Source organism: Mastigoproctus giganteus, chromosome 8 (genome assembly GCF_048544385.1).
Source record: "Mastigoproctus giganteus isolate SK-2022 chromosome 8, ASM4854438v1, whole genome shotgun sequence".
NCBI classification, from domain to species: domain Eukaryota; kingdom Metazoa; phylum Arthropoda; class Arachnida; order Uropygi; family Thelyphonidae; genus Mastigoproctus; species Mastigoproctus giganteus.
Window position 1 is genome coordinate 18,367,814 of NC_143582.1, and position 18,245 is coordinate 18,386,058.

General features: G+C 40.0%; 1 protein-coding gene across 1 annotated transcript in view; it reads left to right on the plus strand.

Moving 5' to 3' along the window:
- LOC150081306 (dehydrodolichyl diphosphate synthase complex subunit DHDDS-like) overlaps positions 1–18,245 on the plus strand; it is a 70,597-nt gene that overhangs the window by 9,593 nt on the left and 42,759 nt on the right. The window contains exon 2 of the mRNA XM_090380154.1: positions 11,840–12,021. Within this exon, the coding sequence (XP_090236280.1) occupies positions 11,842–12,021 (180 nt within the window). The 5' untranslated portion in view covers positions 11,840–11,841. The remainder of the gene's footprint in view (positions 1–11,839; positions 12,022–18,245) is intronic.

Consider the following 18,245-nt stretch of genomic DNA (forward strand, 5'->3'; position numbering starts at 1 on the left):
TTATCGTATTTAGAGGTCAGGGGCTTGAACCCCGGCCCATTCAAGGAACGCGGGCTATGAACTCTCGCTCTTGACCACTTGGCTGCGCCAGGCTTTTTAGTTTAAAAATTCAAAGCCATCTTTTTTAAACATAAATGAAACCTTTTCTTATGCAACAGGCAAAACGAGAACATTACAGATGTTCTATGCTTTTATTATTCTTACCATAGAAAACCCTGAAAGCTTGTAACAATGCCTCAGCTTTAGGGGTTTAATAATGCTCTCGTTGGCTAATATTTATAAAAAATTACACACTGCAAACTTTTTAAATTTGTATTTCGATTTATAATCTCCTTTTTTTTATTTAAATTCATATTATTTACCTTTTGAATAAAGAGATGCAAAATTCATGAAGAATACTGTAGAGATGAGAATGCTTTGGCGACCAATATTTTATTTATTTATTTTTGTAATTTGCGCTGCTTCTTCATAACTGAACTGTCACTATCATCACTTGAAGGGCAGCTGGCTGACAAATTTTCTAAGTTTTGGATTAAGCTCTTTTATTAAACACAAGGTATTGGAAAAGTCAAACGTGCTCAAAACATTCCGAGTGAAGAAGCTAACGTCAGACGACCAATTTCTGAAAGAAGCCAACAGTAGCGCACCCTGATATTTTGCATATAGACGACGAAAAAAAAAAAAAAAAAAAAAAAAAAAATGTTATTGAAGAGTTTTATTCTCCCCGCCGCCACCATGAATGCGCTAATGGAGGTATATTTTAGGGGCTAAGTAAACATTGCCAACTTAAGGTACACGTTCTGATAAACCTGTCAGTTATGCCTGAGCAGGCATGTCTACTGTAGCGTGTGGATAATAAAATTGCACAGTTATTTTGACTTGCACAGGCGACCGGAGGAAATATGAAAAATCATTCGATTTGCCTGAACCGGAGTGGCCTGTAATGCAAACCGTGTGTAGCAACGTGGAAGACGCACTGCCAGATTTGGGGATTTCCCTATTCGACTATCATTAATAATTACGTAAATTATATATATAAAAAAAAAAAAACATTTCGTTGCAAATAATAAGCCAACTATTGCTAAAACGTCGTCTGTCGATGCCATGGTCAGCCAACTGAATGAATGGTGACACGGTTTACCGGAGCATGTGGATGCACTATGGGCGTCCAGTAGACCTGACATGTGTTCCTGCACAGGTATAACTGACAGGTTTACCTGAACGTGTGTAGCCGCATTTAGATAACTGGTGTTTGCAGCCCCTCGCGTGATTATTATTATTATTAGCCATATAGTGCAAGGAAGTCTGAAGCAACTTATGCTGCACCAGCCAAAAAAAAAAAAATTCCAGGTTACCCAGAGAGAGAGAGAAAGAGAAAGAAATCACAAAAAAAGAGAAGAATGGTGATATCCGGCGGCTCAGGACTCTGGGTGTGCCAAGCCCATACTCACCAGATGAACAGTGATATACAGTACAGTAATACCCCGACTTACGCTACCCCGACTTACGCGAACTCGGAGTTACGCGGTTCCTGATTTTTTCGTTTGGCAATGCTGCCGCCCACTATCTTCAAGGTCGTTTTTCATATGTTTTCAACTTTGTTGCTTTTATGTTTTTTATATCAGTGAAGGGGAAACACATTTCACCATAATAACGTAAAAACCAACACAATTCCAGCTATCGGTATAATCGCAAATGCAATTAGATCGAGTTTACTACCAGTTTATAACAGATTTCACTAGCAGAAACGCAACTGGATTTTTATTGTTTTATGGTAGTAACCCCTAGAAATGTGAGGTGTTAATAGTGTATCTCTGCCTTTATGGTGTTGTTTATTCAGTTGCTACATGCGCGCAGCTTTGTTTATGGGTATTAAGCGTGCCTCCTCGTTTTGTAATTGTGCTTTATTCCCTAAAAATGAGTAAAATACTTAATTAAAAGGTGTGAAAAGGAAGCGTCCTGGTGAAGACACTGCAGATTCAGAGAGAAAAAGAAAAGCAATTATCGATAAACAGAGGCGGACTGGGTCAAAAATTCTTACCCGGGAAAATTTATAGTGGCCTCATACTATGGTTTATGGCCAAGATCACACTGGCCCACGGGGTTTCCCCGGTAAGGCTTATGGCCAGTCCGCCTCTGTCGATAGAGGAAAAAAATATGAAATTGTGAAACGCTTTGAGCGAAATGAAAGACCATGTGATACATATTGCACGTGCTACAGGCCTAAATAAAGCAACGGCGAAAAGCACATGACAATTGCAAACTTGACAGGTTGAAAATTGAAAAGGGCTCAATTGTAAAGGGCTTAAAAATTTTAGAAAACATAGACTCCAACGAAGAACGCGTTATAGCTACAAAGCAAGGAATAAAAAAATTATTAGCTTGCTACGAAGAAATTCTGCGTGAAAAAAAGAACGCGCTGTGTCGTCAGACGAATTTGTTAGATTTTATGAAGCCATCGACATCGAAATAACTTTTTAACGTAAGTCATTTGTTTTTTTAATACATATTTTGTATTAATATGTATAAAGAACTGCAATTTTATTAATATTTTTTTTCTAAACTAGTGTTTTTGTTAGTCCTTGGTCCCAATTAAGCAAAATTTATATGTATTTATATGCAAAGTTGTACCCCGACTTACGCGAATTCGACTTACGCGATTTTCGTCGGACCCACCTATCGCGTAACTTCGGGGTATTACTGTATTGGAATTTTATGAATATGAATAAATTACATCGCGTATTTTCGAAAAACGGCAGTGACATTTCTGGAACAGTCGACTGATGTGGTGGGAATGAAAGACCGTCAGTAGACGATAAGTAAAAGAAGAGATAAAACAAACTACATAGCGGCAAACTGTAGTGCACTGCCGATGCATTCACCGTGTACCCATCGACCAGGGACAGTGCTGAGAGAAAGAGGTCGACTATGAAAGTCGACTCTCATTGTGTTACATTGCTGGGCAAAATTAACAGAACAAAATGAGGTTATATCCAGAACATGGGGGAACCCACAGAGTAGTAACATATCTTACTTCTTTGTGTGTGGTGGGGGGGGGGACCAACGTACTTCGGCTAGAAAAAGAGGAAGGCAGTGAACTCACTGCTTCTCGTCCTCGACCGCACGTTACAAGTGGATGTCACGTGACATCACCATATGGCAGCTGAAATGCAGAAAAGGAAACTGCAATACGGAGAAAAAAAAAAAATAGGTGAATATAAATACAATTTTTTTTTTTAAACAAGTAGTAAAAATTAACACCAGACACAACCACTGATATACTCACCCGTACGTTACTAAACGATTTCGAGTGCAGATGAGAATTGCTCGTGCACGACATGAGCAATTCCCAAAACTGCTTTTGTGAACGTACGTTACTAGACGAGTTCGGGTGTATTAACAATGAGAACTGCTCATATACGTCAACAGAAATGCTCTTTTTGGGGGATACTGCTATCCCAAAACCCCCACTTTTGTAGGGGATGCTGCCTCATACCCCGCTGCTATCAAAATCTTCATTCTTCTCTCTCTTTCTCTCAGGGTAACTCGGGAATTTTTTTTTTTTTTTTGGCTGGTACAGCATAAGCCTCAGGCTTCCTTGCACCAGTTGGCTAATAATGATGATAAGAGAATCTTATACTGTACTAACAACTAATATAATAACTGCGAAAACAATCAAAATTGTCAAAAAACTACTTGAATACAGAACTCACTCCATCAGTCCTCGCATGCCGGCCAGTACACCTCACGAACTCCATTTAAATACAGCCTTACATCCGTCCTTTTCCAAACCATACAACATTTTCACAGTAACTTGCTCCATTGGGGTTGAATGCGGAATAACAAAAAAAAAAAAAGAGCAAAGAATAAGTGATGGCAGCAGAGCAAAATATCTGCAACGACTAAACAATAACCGAGCACAATAACGACTAAACAATAACCGGGCACAATAACAACTAAACAACATGAAATAAAACAAATGATAATTCCGCATTTACTGCTAAAATCAGAAGCGAATTTGCATCCAATCAATCAGACAAGCAAATTCGCATTCACAATCAGCCAATCACAGAGCTGAACCCGACAATCGCTCCATCCTTCGGCCATGCCTACAACACAGTGACAAGGTGCACCCATATTCTGGAGATCAGCACAAAATGTCTTTCAAGAATATTTTTGAACAGTATCGCCGATTGCAAATTTGATATAATGGGCATCCTGGCATGCAAATTCTGAGTATCCAATAGAAATCGATCTACCACTTTACAGAGCCGCAAATTATTCAAATTATTCATGCTTATAAAATCACAGGTTGCAACATGTCACTTCATTCTCATTTTTTGGCTTGCCTTGAATAGTCACATCTCCAGTACTCAGGATGGTAAGTCATCATTGTTTAGATGATTCTTTGAGATGGTGGGCCTTTGGATGACTTGAAGCTGAGCAGTCACAGGCTGGGACATTGACTTAATGCAGTATTTCTCAACCTTTTCATTGCTGCGGCACACTTTTAAAGAAGCTAAAATTTTGTGACACACTACAATCACTACTATACTCATATATTCACAAGCAGGATCTTCTATTGGGTATATTTAATAATACACTGTTTGTGTAGTATACGTGAACAGATCTTCTAGGAATCAAAATGTGATGTCACATTGACCGCCCAAAGGAGTTCGAATCAGTGCGGCCTAAATTACCCCAGGGGCTCACATCTGGTGAGTATGGACTTGGCAAACCCAGGGTCACAAGCTGGATATCATCATTCTTTGCTTTCTTGGTGATTACCTTCTACTTCTCTCTCTGATATATATATATATTTTTTTTTTGGCTGGTGCAGCATAATAATAAAATAATGAATGAATTTTTTGTTTGAATTAATTTTTATTATAAAACTTGGATTTATTAATTTTTAAATTTGCATTTCCCATGGCACACTTGAAACATACTTGTGGCACAGGTTAAGAAAAACTTGCTTAATGTGTCACGCAGTGTTGCCTTGGTACCATGGAAGCAGTTTCAGGAGGCAGGAACTGTTACAAGAGCTGGCCAAGTAAGCCCGAGGGTTACGTCAACCAAAACAGACTGCTTTCTGGCTCTAACAGCAAGACGAAACCCTACAATTTCCTGTCATCGATTGTCTCTTAGAGGTTTCTGCGGCCCCAGGCGAAAATATTTCCAATTGGACTGTGTTAAGAAGGTTCATTTCAAGTGGACGCTACTCAAGGAAGCCAGTGGTGTGTATCCCATTAACTTCAAACCACTGCAGAGCTTATCGGAACTGGTGCCATGAACATGTGAGTTGAAGCCCTGCCAAATGGAATAGAGTTCTGTTCTCTGATTAGTCCCGTTTTAGCCTACAAACAGAGCCCAGACATTATTTCATCTGAAGACAAGGAATGTGGTACCATCCCTCTAACATCAGAGAAAAGGACATTTACAGTGGAAGCAGTGTTCTCATGTGGGGCATAATAATAATCAACGGTTGTGTTCCTCTACATGTTTTGATAGGGGTACTGTAATTGCAGAGGTACCGAGAACAAATCCTCGAACCCTATATGCGACTTTCTAGGGGTGCGGTTGGCCCAGATTTCCTTTTCATGTACGGCAACCCCACAGCACATAGAGCTCAATGATAGAGAAATATCTTGAAAATGGAGATATCCAATGACTGCCATGGCCAGTGAGATCATCAGACTTAAATCCAATGAAACGTGTGTGAGACGCCCTTGGGCATCACATTACACACCGACAGCCAACTGCTCGGTCACTTGGTGAGCTAAGGCTGTGCTGGTGAAGGAATGTGACTTGTTGCCAAGAATCTTATAGACACCCTTATATCGAGCATGATTCAAGCTAGAGACCGTTATGAAAAGTACAGGCTGAGACTACATACCAAATGGTTGGAATGATTTGTGGTTATTCGTGTCAGAGAAATACTGAAAAACACCGAGCAGGACATTATTATTATTAGCTATATGGTGCAAGGAAGCCTGAGGCTTATGCTGCACCAGCCAAAAGAAAAAAAAAATTCCCGAGTTGCCCTGAGAGAGAGAGAGAGAGAGAGAGAGAGAGAGAGAGAGAGAGAGAGAGAGAGAGAGAGAGAGAGAGAGAGAGAGTCAAAAGTAGAGGGGAATCACCAAGAAAGAGAAGAATGATGGTATCCAGCTCAGGACCCTGGGTGTGCCAAACCCATACTCACCAGGTGTGAGGCCCTGGGTGACCGATTACAAAGAACAAACAATATGGACATGGAACCAGAGGAGGAAGAGCGTTGCCTATTCGAGGAATATAAGAGCTTTGTGTGTGAGTCGAAAGAACTGGGTTTTCTCGAATAGGTAACAACAGTCTTCTCTACTGGGGAAGCGTTGCCTATTTGAGGAATATATGAGCTTTGAGTGTGAGTTAAAGGAGCAACTGTCCCTTTCTTCCTTCTATGGCATTTCCTTCCTCTACCTCTCCTACTATAACCTTCCTACATCTTTACCTCTTTTCTAAGTCTAATAGGGATAGTATGAGGATAACCGAGAACTTTATCCCATACCATATTTCAAAACGGTGCCATCTGGGAGATGGTATCCGCTGAGAATAAATAACAATAGTTTTCTCCACTGACAATGCGAAGTTTTAGAGATATTCAAGTACCGTGTTAACAGACTAGTAAAGGACAGCGAATAAATAACACTTTTCCACTGGTGAAGTGTTATTTATTCGAGGTAATACAATACCATGGCAACTCGTTGTGAAGGCAATCACAATATGAGATATAACCAAAACGATGCCAATTTAATTAATTAATTTAACTACTTTGGTAGATAGCTATGTTAAAATGGTGCATTTGCACTAACCTACGCATTAGCATTAGTAGAGGCATTTGATGCAAGAAAGCAAGCTTATGCAGCATCAGCCAAAAAAAAAAAAAAAAACCCACTTCCACTTCACCCCTCTGTTCGTTCAAAATACCTGTCCAGCTGAGCCTTAAACTTATTTAGGCTATCAACCTCCACGACAAGGGATGGAAGTCTGTTCCACCAACCAACCACCCGCTGGCTAAAGGCAAATATCCGCACGTCTATCCTACATCTGTCTTTCCTCAATTTGAATTTATGCCCTCTCAGGTGATTTTTCTGAGCTAGAGGAAGAATCCCATCAGCATTGAGCATGCTTAAACCATTCAAGGCTTTATACACCTCTATCAGATCACCTCGCTGGTACCTAGTCTCCAGACACTGTAATTTGCAAAACGTAAGCCTTTCTTCGTAAGAGCACCCCTTTGTTCCATTCACTAATCTTGTTGCCCTTCTCTGTACTCGTTCCAGCAGCTCTACATCCTTCTTGAAATGAGGCCTCCAGACCTGTATACAGTACTCTAGGTGTGGCCTGACCATCGCCTTATACAATGGAATAATCACCTCCTTATCCCTGCTGGAAAAACTCCATGAGCTTCTCTTGCAGCCCGTCTGCACTGCTCAGAGAACTTCATATCTGCCTGCACAACCACCCCCAAGTCCCTTTCATTCTCTACCACTGTCAGTGTAGTACCACAGAGTTGATACGTTGCTCTGGGGTTGCTGTTTCCCATGTGTAGTACTTTACATTTGTCAATGTTAAACTTCATTTGCCACCTCTCAGCCCATCTGCTCAACCTTTCCAGATCCTGTTGCAGCAGCATAGTGTCAGTAGTGTCCTTGACAACCCTGCCAACCTTTGTATCGTCTGCAAACTTGGACATTAAGCCCGATATACCATCATCAATATCATTTATAAATACAGAAAACAATAATGGACCCGACACTGAGCCCTGAGAGACTCCACTAATAACATCAGTCCACGATGAGCAGTGTCCATTGATTACCACTCTCTGTCTTCTCCCCCTCAACCACCCCTTTATCCATAGCAGCAATTTGCCTCCAATGTCACACTGCTCCAATTTGTGTAGCAGTCTTCCATGTGCAACAATATCAAAAGCCTTTCTAAGATCCAAGTATATAATATCAAAGTTATTCCCTGCATCCAGTTCTTTTGTGACTGCATCATAGTATCCAATCAAGTTGGTCAGGCAAGACTTCCCCTTAACAAAACCATGCTGTGTCTGAGCTATAACTGAAGTCTTGTCTAAATGATCCTGCAGTGCTTCTTTAACCAGTGCCTCCATTAATTTTCCTGGAACAGAAGTTAAGCTCACAGGTCTATAATTACTTGTGTCAGCCTTTGATCCTCCTTTGTGAATTGAGGTCACATTTGCACATTTCCAGTCTATGGGTACCTCCCCTGAGTCCAAGGAAGCTCTCATAATTATGGCTAAGGGTTTGCTTACTTCCTTTGCTGCCTCCTTTAATATAACTGGATAGATCCCATCCACCCCGGGTGCCTTTCTTGTGTTTATCTTCAACAGTTTCTCCTCCACTTTACTCCCAGTTATTTCAAGATTCTGTAGCTTACTGCTAGAGTTGAATACACCTCTGGCATTCCCCTCGCTGAATAACTCCTCATGTGTGAATGTCGATGCAAAATATTCATTTAATTTGTTAGCTACCTGAGCAGGATCATCAACACTTGACCCATCAATATCAAGTGGACAAATCTGATTCATCCCCTTCCTTCTAGAGTTTACATAAGTAAAGAATTCTTTGCTGTTTTTCTTTGCATCCCTTGCCAAGGATTTCTCGTAATCTGCCTTCGCCTGCCTAACCTCCTTTGTAACTTGGTTGCATATCAACTTGTATCTATCATAGGCTTCTGTGTCATGTATTAATTTGTATGTATCCCATGCATTTTTCTTCTCTGCCATATGCCTCATTAGTTCATCTGACATCCATTTTGGCCTAAACCTTGAACAATATTTCTTAGTTGGTATGTAAAGCCTAGTAGCTTCCAAGATAAGTTCTTTGAATGCTCCCCATTTTGAATTTGCTGTTGGTAACATCATCAGTTGGTCCCACTGTATAGAATTTAAATACTGTCTCAGTCCATCGTAGTCGCCTTTACGGAAGCAATAACCCTTCCCTTTACCCCTAATGGTAGTTACATCTTTGAGTAAATCCCACTTCAGCACACTGTGATCACTGCCACCTAGTGGTTCATTTATCTGCAGATTCTTAATGCATGAAGAATCACTGCTGATAATCAAATCAAGGGTATTACTCCCTCTAGTTGCCTCCCGAACATGCTGATGTAGAAAACAATCATCCAATAAATCCACAAAAGCCCTGCTAGTGTGTGAGTAACCAGCCCCCAAATTCCAGTCAATATCTGGGAAATTAAAATCTCCCATTATAAGACACTCTGATTTACTGGCCCACTCTATTTCCCTGTACAGTTCCTTATTATACTCATCAGAGTCATTAGGCCTATAGCACACTCCTACTCTCAATTTTGATCTCCCAATGTTTATGTCACACCAAACTGACTCCACACTGCACTGTCCAGCGATGTCGACTGGCTTCACTTCCTTGGTTTTTATGTGTTTCTTAACTAATAGCATAACCCCTCCCCCCTTCCTATCCTGTCTATCCTTTCTGTAGACGTTGTACTCCCCAAATTGCAGTTCTGCATCCCTTATATCTGTGTGACACCACGTCTCTGATATCCCAACAATATCTGCCTTCGATGTTTTCAGCAATACCTCAAATTCATCAAATTTATTTACTAAACTCCTAGCATTGGTGTACACGCAAGTATACCTGCACCTGTTTCTATCCTTAGCTACCCTAACACAACCCATGTGTTTACTTGTACCGCAATGGCTCCCAGCAGTCTCTGAAATACCATGCATCTTGTTTTTCAGGCTTCTGCTCATTCTAATAGAAGCAGTGCAAGAATCTCTTTCACCTCTGCCAGTGGCTACTGTCAATCTATTGGTCTTTGTCTCCCCCCAAGCTAGCAGTTTTCCGACCCACCTAACACTGCCTCGATAGCATCAGCAAATATTCTTGCACCCTTTCTATTTAAGTGTATCCCATCCCTGCAGAAGCAATCTCTCCTGTTAACAAGTACAGTCCAGGCTGAATACCCCTTGAGCCTTGCACAATCTTTCCAGGGCCGAATTGATCGACAAGGCTCTCATCATATACTCCCTCCTATCGTGTCTGGGCAGAATTGCAGACACTTTCAAATTCAACCCTAATTCCCGGCTTTTGTTCAACAGTGACCTGTACTTGTTAAGTAATTCTGCCGGTCTCCTACTCTTAATATTATTAGTGCCAACGTGTACAACTATATCACCTTTTGTGCCCTTAATTCGCTCTACAACGTCATCAACCTTTGCCCCTGGCAGACATACCCTGGTCCTGTTCCACCTATATATTAGCCATTCTATCTTGTAGCATGAGGCCTTTGCCCTTAAATACTTTATAGTGTGTAAAGTTTTAAATGAATATCGTTGTACGATGTGGACAATCATCATCTAGTGCAAGAGTCATTTCTTCTAAGCACTGGTCTATGGTTAAACCACGCACGAAATTATACCGCAAAATTGTCCTTATCTCATTTCGTGACCACAATGCCATCGCAAGCACTTTACACTCTCACTACTAATGAATAACTGAGCCCATCGACTTGGCACGGCGGCTACTATGCACGTATGAACATGTCTCAACATGTAGCAACAAGCAGCTTCCTGTGATTCATTGTTGCGTCATATTGCAAAACTTTCCTAGTACCCTTTGTAAATGGAACTTTAAATCAATATGCAACATGCAGCATACGCTTTGTTCTGATACAGTCGAGGCTGAATTCACTACGCTGGGTCGCCAAACAACAGCTGCTCCACACCACCGGTAAAAAGATACATCATATCAATCCTTTACCCGACAATACTGTATGCTTCAGAGATATGGGCCTCGACCGCCGAATCCAATATTAAAAGAATATTTTCTGCTGAATTCTGGCTTCTAAAATGGGCCAACAGCAAACTCCACCTTCCCCCAGCTCTTAGATCAACGCAGTTAGCAGAAGCTCTTCAACTACGCAGGCTCCGGTCCTACATCGGAGAAAGAAGGCTGCTGTTCACCATCAAGATGGCCACCGGTAAAATTACAGAGCCGAACTTCTGGGATCACTGCTCTTGGCACGTTCCTCCCCCTTATCTCCGGTCTTCAGTACAGCTGCTAGAAAACTGTAACCGGCTAGTACTAACCGACAGATTCCTGCCAAAGCAAATGCTGCCCTCACTGCAAGCCATCGACGGGGACCTCCAAGTAGTGGTCAATAATAAAAAATACAGGAAGGGTATCCTCGTCGAACTGAAAATGTAAAACTGTGCTTTGTTAATAATCTGATGTAACTTATGTTTTTCTCATGTATCTTTTGTAAATATGTTTTGTAAACCCCTGACACCACCATGCCGTGATGGGACTAATTGTATGTCTATCGTTGCTGCAATTAAAGATTCTATTCTATATTCAGTTATCTTGATTGATGACTAACAGATACAGGAGGACTGTACTGTAACATTGCTCTGATTCTTATATTTTGTGGAGGATGTACCCTATAAATCTGTTTTGGAGTTTTCATATCTGTTACAGACGCTGTTCTAAATTTGTAAATCCAATATGTTATGGGCTTTCAACTTGGAACACTATCATTTCTTCTGATGTTGAAGTGGCATCTAACTTCACGTCAAGTACTAAGAACAGATTCTAAAAATTGTTTCAATGGCAAATGCACAATATTTATTTGATCGTTCTTCCATTTTCACTGAATGCTTTAGTATACTCTACTCGAGGACACAAGCCATAGTGCCCTCCCCCACTGCAACCATTACGAAATGGTACCACTTTTAAAACAGGTAACTGTTTTTGCCTGACCCCATATAATTAATATCTATATTTTATTTCAGGTATGCCTTTGCTTCTAGAAGCAAGGGTAACATGGATACAGCTGTTTATAATAAAGATCTTGAAATGCGGTCCAATTCCTCAGCACGTGGCTTTTATAATGGATGGAAATAGAAGATATGCAAGGAAGCAAAACCTTGAAAAGAGTGAAGGTCATAAGCATGGTTTTCGCCTAATAAAGCCAGTAAGCTTTTTACTGTTAATCAATGCTTGTTATTTTATAATATTACAGTAAACGCTTTCAAATTTGGTACCCTTGGTGATTCAGAGTTGCTGGTCCTAAATTTTTTTGAATATTTAATATTAACAACTTATTTAACATATGTAAATACTACTAATTTTTGTATCTGTAAACATTTAGTATCTATCTAATAGTTTGTCTAGTTTTCCTTAAATTCAACCTATCTCATTTGGAGGCTAGACAGCTGCGAGGTGACCTGATTGAGGTATAAAAGGTCTTGAATGGTTTGAGTAGGCTCAATGTTGATGGGATTCTTCCTCTTGCTCAGATTACGAACCCGAGGGGGCATAAACTCAAATTGAGGAAAGACAGTTGTAGAATAGATGTGTAGAAATTTGCCTTTAGCCAGCAGGTAGTTGATTGTTGGGACAAACTTCAATCTGTTGTTGTGGAAGTTGATAGTTGAAATAAATTCACAGAAGAACTGGACAAACTTTTGGAGCAAATGGATGGGTGAAATGGGAATGTGTTTTTTTTTTTATTTTTTTTATTGGCTAATGCTGTATAAGCTTGTTTTCTTGCATCATATGCCTCTGCTAATGCCATCCACTTCCACAACAAGAGATAAAAGTTTGTTCTGCTAGCTGAAGGCACACTTCTACACATTTACTTTGCAGCCATCCTTCCTCAAATTGAATTGATGCCTCCCATACATGCCTGTATAGTATAGTATAATATAGAGGTCTGCACAGGCCTGCTAGAACAGATCATAATTGACCTCGAGTTGAACTAAGTAACACAGATAACATTCGGGTTTGGGTACAATCTGGTAATATTTGAGTTCAAATTTTATGAAATATTATAAGAAGTATTTCAGACTTCCAGTAGCCATTTTTTTTCAAATAAAAAGTTATTTGTATTAGCACATAGCTCATGATAGAAAAAATATAGAACATAAAGTTATCTGGCACTTTTGTGCTGCAATCGAGGACAACACGTGGACTAAGAATACCCGATTAATACTAAAAAAGTGGGAAGTCCTGTATTATTATAAGCAAATTTCTGTCAACCCAATCGATATGTATTTCATCTTTGTTATTCTCTTTTGCAATACACAGATATATGTATCATGTAAATCTTAAGCTGCATTCTCACAAAGCCTGATTTGGTGTCATGCGAACTTCTCAGACTAATCAGGTAGGCTAGGGTTCCCCAAACTATGCATGGCTGTTTTTAAAATTATTTTAAATTTTAAATATATTAAAAAATATAAAATTTAAATGTACAAAATTTTAAAAAATAAATCGATATATCTATATAATTTTTATAAATAAATATATTTTATTTTATTTAACCTTATAATAATTCATTTATATTTTATAATTAATATGATGTATGATGAAATTTAACACACTAAATTTATATCAGGAGCTACTGATTCAAATTTTCAGTTAAAGTTGAATTGTCAGTTGTTTCAGCCTTGAAAAGAAACCTATTTTCTATGAAATGTTATATGGAAATATTTAACCATATTCTTATCCTCTTGGGTAAGAGACCTTGGATTAATCAGACTGACCTAAAATTAATCAGACCGAAGTTGAAAAATTTTAGTTTTGTAGCCTAAGCCCCAGGCTTCCTTGCACCATATGGCTAATAATAATAATAAAAAAATAATAACAGACCAGACATAACCCTTGTGGACAAGATGGAAAAGGCTACCTACCTGATTGACATAGCGGTGCCCAACACTAGCAATGTAGAGAAAACCCATGAGGAAAAAATTAGGAAGTACACGAACCTGAGACACTAAGTCAAGGAGATGTGACATATGGAAGAAGTATCGACCATCCCGATCATCGTGTCAACCAATTGTATGGTGCTAAAGACTACGACGAATTCCAGAAAGTCGCAATCCTGAACACCTGTAGGATAGTCAGAGATTTCCTCGACCAACTATAACACCAGACATTACAACCACCCTGTGTGCTTGATAGCAGTACCCGTCACGGAGTGGAATCTCCCAATCAGGGAGAAATAGTATGATGATGATGATAATAATAATAAACCAATGCTGTAAAATCACAGGGATTTGCACTTCTGTTAAGAGCAGTTTGTTGAAGTTCCTCCACTACAACAGAAGTCCAGTGGTCGTTGCAGAGTGCATGAATACAGGAAACAAAGACATTTCTAATAATACATATCAGCCGGACATGAGCCAACTGCTCAATATGGGTAAAATTTTAGTTTTAAATTTAAAAACAGTAAAATCCGTTTCTTCTACATGCAAAGTATGCAATAAGCAACCCTCCATTATCATGTAGCATTGTAGTTGATTATGAAATTTACAAACACCAGGGGAGTTTATTATAAATAATTTAGCATTAGCAAACATACATGATGAAAGAAACTAAGCTTATATAGCATCAGCCAAAAAAAAAAAAAAAAAAAAAAACACCTTATTTCATCTATCCACTCGCTCCAAATAAATAAATTTTCTGTTTATACTCCAGGACGACAAAACGATCAGAGGAATTCACAAGATAGACTAAATACAAGAAACAGCACCGTATTCAGCAGTCACGGGCTTAAACCCCGGTCAGTCAAGGCACATGTACTTATGCACCCGCGCGCCTGACCACTAGGCTACGGCGGCCTTCAAAATAAATTTTCTGTTTATACTCCGGTTTATACTCTGACCATTTGGTCAGAGGATCTTGTAAGCTCCTCTGACCATTTGGTCAGAGGAGCTTACAAGATACACAGAATACAAGAAACAGCACTGTATTCACCAGTCACGGACTTGAACCCCGGTCATTCAAGGCACGTATACTTATGCACCCGCGCACCTGACCACTAGGTTACGGCCGCCTTTTTTTTTAAATGTTTGTCAAGTTCTGCCTTGAATCTATTTAAGCTACCAACTTCTACAACGACAGATGGAAGTTTGTTCTAGCAATCAACCACGTGCTGGCTAAAGGCAAATTTCCGCACATCTATCCTACAACATTCTTTCCTCATTATGAATTTATGCCCTCTCAGGCGATTATTCTGAGCAAGAGAAAGAATCCTATCCACATTGAGCATGCGCAAACCATTCAAGGCTTTATACACCTCAATCAGATCACCTCGCAGGTGCCTAGTCTCCAAACTCTGTAATTTGCAAAACTTAAGCCTTTTTTCGTAAGAGCAACCCTTTATTTCATTCACTAATCTTGTTGCCCTTCTCTGTACTCGTTCCAACAGCTCTACATCCTTCTTAAAATGAGATCTCTAGACCTGTATACAGTACTCAAGGTGTGGCCTGACCATTGCATTATACAAGGGGATAATCATCTCCATCTCCCTGCTAGAAATATTCCTGTATATCATTGCCAAGACACCATGAGCTACTCTTGCAGACTGTCTGTACTGCTCAGAAAACTTCATATCTGCCTACATAATTACCCCCAGGTCCTTTTCATTCTCTACCACTGTCAGTGTAGTACTACAGAGTTGATACGTTCCTCTCGGGTTACTGCTTCCCATATGTAGTACTTTATATTTGTCAATGTTAAACTTCATTTGCCACCTCTCGGCTCATCTGCTCAACTTTCCTAGATCCCGTTGCAGCAGTGTACTATCATTAACAACCCTGTCAACCTTCGTATCGTCTAGAAACTTGGAAATTAAGCCTCATATACCATCATCAATATCATTTATAAATACCGAAAACAACAATGGACCCAACACTGAACCCTGAGGAACTCCATTAATAACGTTAGTCCACGAAGAGCAGCGTCCATTGATTACCACTTTCTGTCTTCTCCCACTCAACCAACCCTTTATCCACAGCAGCAATTTGCCTCTAATAGCACTGCTCCAATATGTGCAGCAGCCTTCAATGTGCAACAGTATCAAAGGCTTTTCTCAGATCCAAATATATGATTTCAAAGTTATTCTTTGCATCCAGTTCCTTTGTGACTACATCATAGTACCGATCAAATTAGTCAGACAAGACTTCCCCTTCACAAACCCATGCTGTGTCCAAGCTATAACTGAAGTCTTGTCTAGATGATCCTGCAGTGCTTCTTTTACTAGTGCCTCCATTAATTTTCCGGGAACAGAAGTTAAACTCACAGGTCTATAATTACTTGTGTCAGCCTATGATCCTTCTTTTGTGAATTGGGGTCACATTTGCACATCTCAAGTCCATGGGTACCTCCCCTGAGTCCAATGAAGATCTCATAATTATGGCTAAGGGTTTGCTTACTTCCTTTGCTTCCTCCTTTTATATAAGTGGATAGATCCCATCCACCCCTGGTGCCTTTCTTGTGCTTATCTTCAACAATTTCTCCTCCACTTTACTCTCAGTTATTACAAGATTATCTAGTTACTGTCACAGTTGAATACACCTCTGGCATTCCCCTTGCTGAATAACACCTCATGTGTGAATGTCGATGCAAAATATTAATTTAGTTTGTTAGCTTCCTGAGCAGGATCATCAACAGTTGAACCATCAATATCAAGTGGACCAAACTGATTCATCTCCTTCCTTCTAAAATTTACATAAGTAAAGAACTCTTTGCTGTTTTTCTTTGCATCCATTGCCAAATATTTCTCGTAATCTGCCTTTGCCTGCCTAACTTCCTTTGTAACTTGGTTACAGACCAGCTTATATCTTATCATAGGCTTCTGTGTCACATGTTAATTTATATGTATCCCATGCATTTTTCTTCTCTGTCACATGTCTAATTAGCTCATCTGACATCCATATAGGCCTAAATCTTGAACAATATTTCTTTGTTGGTATGAAAAAGCCTAGTAGCTTCCAAGATTAATTCTTTGAATGCTTTCCATTTTGAATTTGCTGTTGGTAACATCATCAATTCGTCCCACCGTATAGAATTTAAATACTGTCTCAGACCACCATAGTCACCTTTACGAAAGCAAAAACCCTTCCCTTTACCCTTGATGATAGTTACCTCTTTGAGCGGTGCCTCCGTAGCCAGGTGGGAAGGAGTAGCAGTGCGTAGCACACGCTTCTTGATTAGACCAGGGTTCGAGCCCATCACCACCAAATAAGGAGGATGCGGAAAGGTCAGGGAATGACCACCGCAAATCCCGGAGCAATATGGCCTTAGTTGCTAATGCTCCTAAAAAACCAAATAACTAACCTCTTTGAGTAAATCCCACCTCAGCACACTGTGATCACTGCCACCTAGCGGTTCCTTTATCTGCCAATTCTTGATCCATGAAGAATCTCTACTGGATAATCAGATCAAGAGTGTTACTCCCTCTAGTTGCCTCCCGAACATGCTGCTGTAGAAAACAATCATCCAATAAATCCAAAAAAGCCTTGCTTGTGTGTGAATGGCCAACCCATAAATCCCAGTCAATATCTGGAAAATTACAATCCCCCATTATAAGATTCTCTGATTTACTGGCCCACTCTATTTCCCTGTACAGTTTCTTATTATACTCATCAGAGTCATTAGGCCTACAGCACACTCCTACTCTCAATTTTGATCTTCCATTGCTTATGTTACACCATACTGACTTGACACTACACTGTCCAGTGATGTCGACTGGCTTTACTTCCTTGGATTTTATGTGTTTCTTAACTAATAGCATAACGCCTCCTCCCTTCCTATCCTGCCTAGCCTTTCTGTAGATGTACTCCCCAAATTCCAGTTCTGCACTGCTTATGTCTGTGTGAAACCACGTCTCTGATATCCCAACAATATCTGCCTTTGATGTCTTGACTAGCACTTCAAGCTCATCGAATTTATTAACTATACTCCTAGCATTGGTGTACATGCAAGTATACATGCACCTGTTTCTACTCTTAGTTACTCTAACACAACCCATGTATTTACTTGTTCCACTATGACTCCGAGGAGTCCTGGAAATTCTCATTGCCTTGCTTTCAAGGCTGCTGCTCAATTGCATTTCAATAGTAGTAGTGCAAGAATCACTTTTACCTCTGCCAGCAGCTACTGTTAATCTTTTAGTCCGTGTATCCTCCCATGCTAGCAATTTTCTGACCCACCTAAGTCTGCCTCGATAGCATCAGCAAATATTCTTGCACCCTTTCTATTTAAGTGTATCCCATCCCTGTAGAAGCAGTCCCTCCTGTTAATAAGCACAGAGCAGGCTGAGAAAAATTCTACCCCTTGAGCCTTGCACAATCTCTCCAGGGCTGAATTGATCGACAAGGCTCTCAATCATATACTCCCTCCTATCGTGTC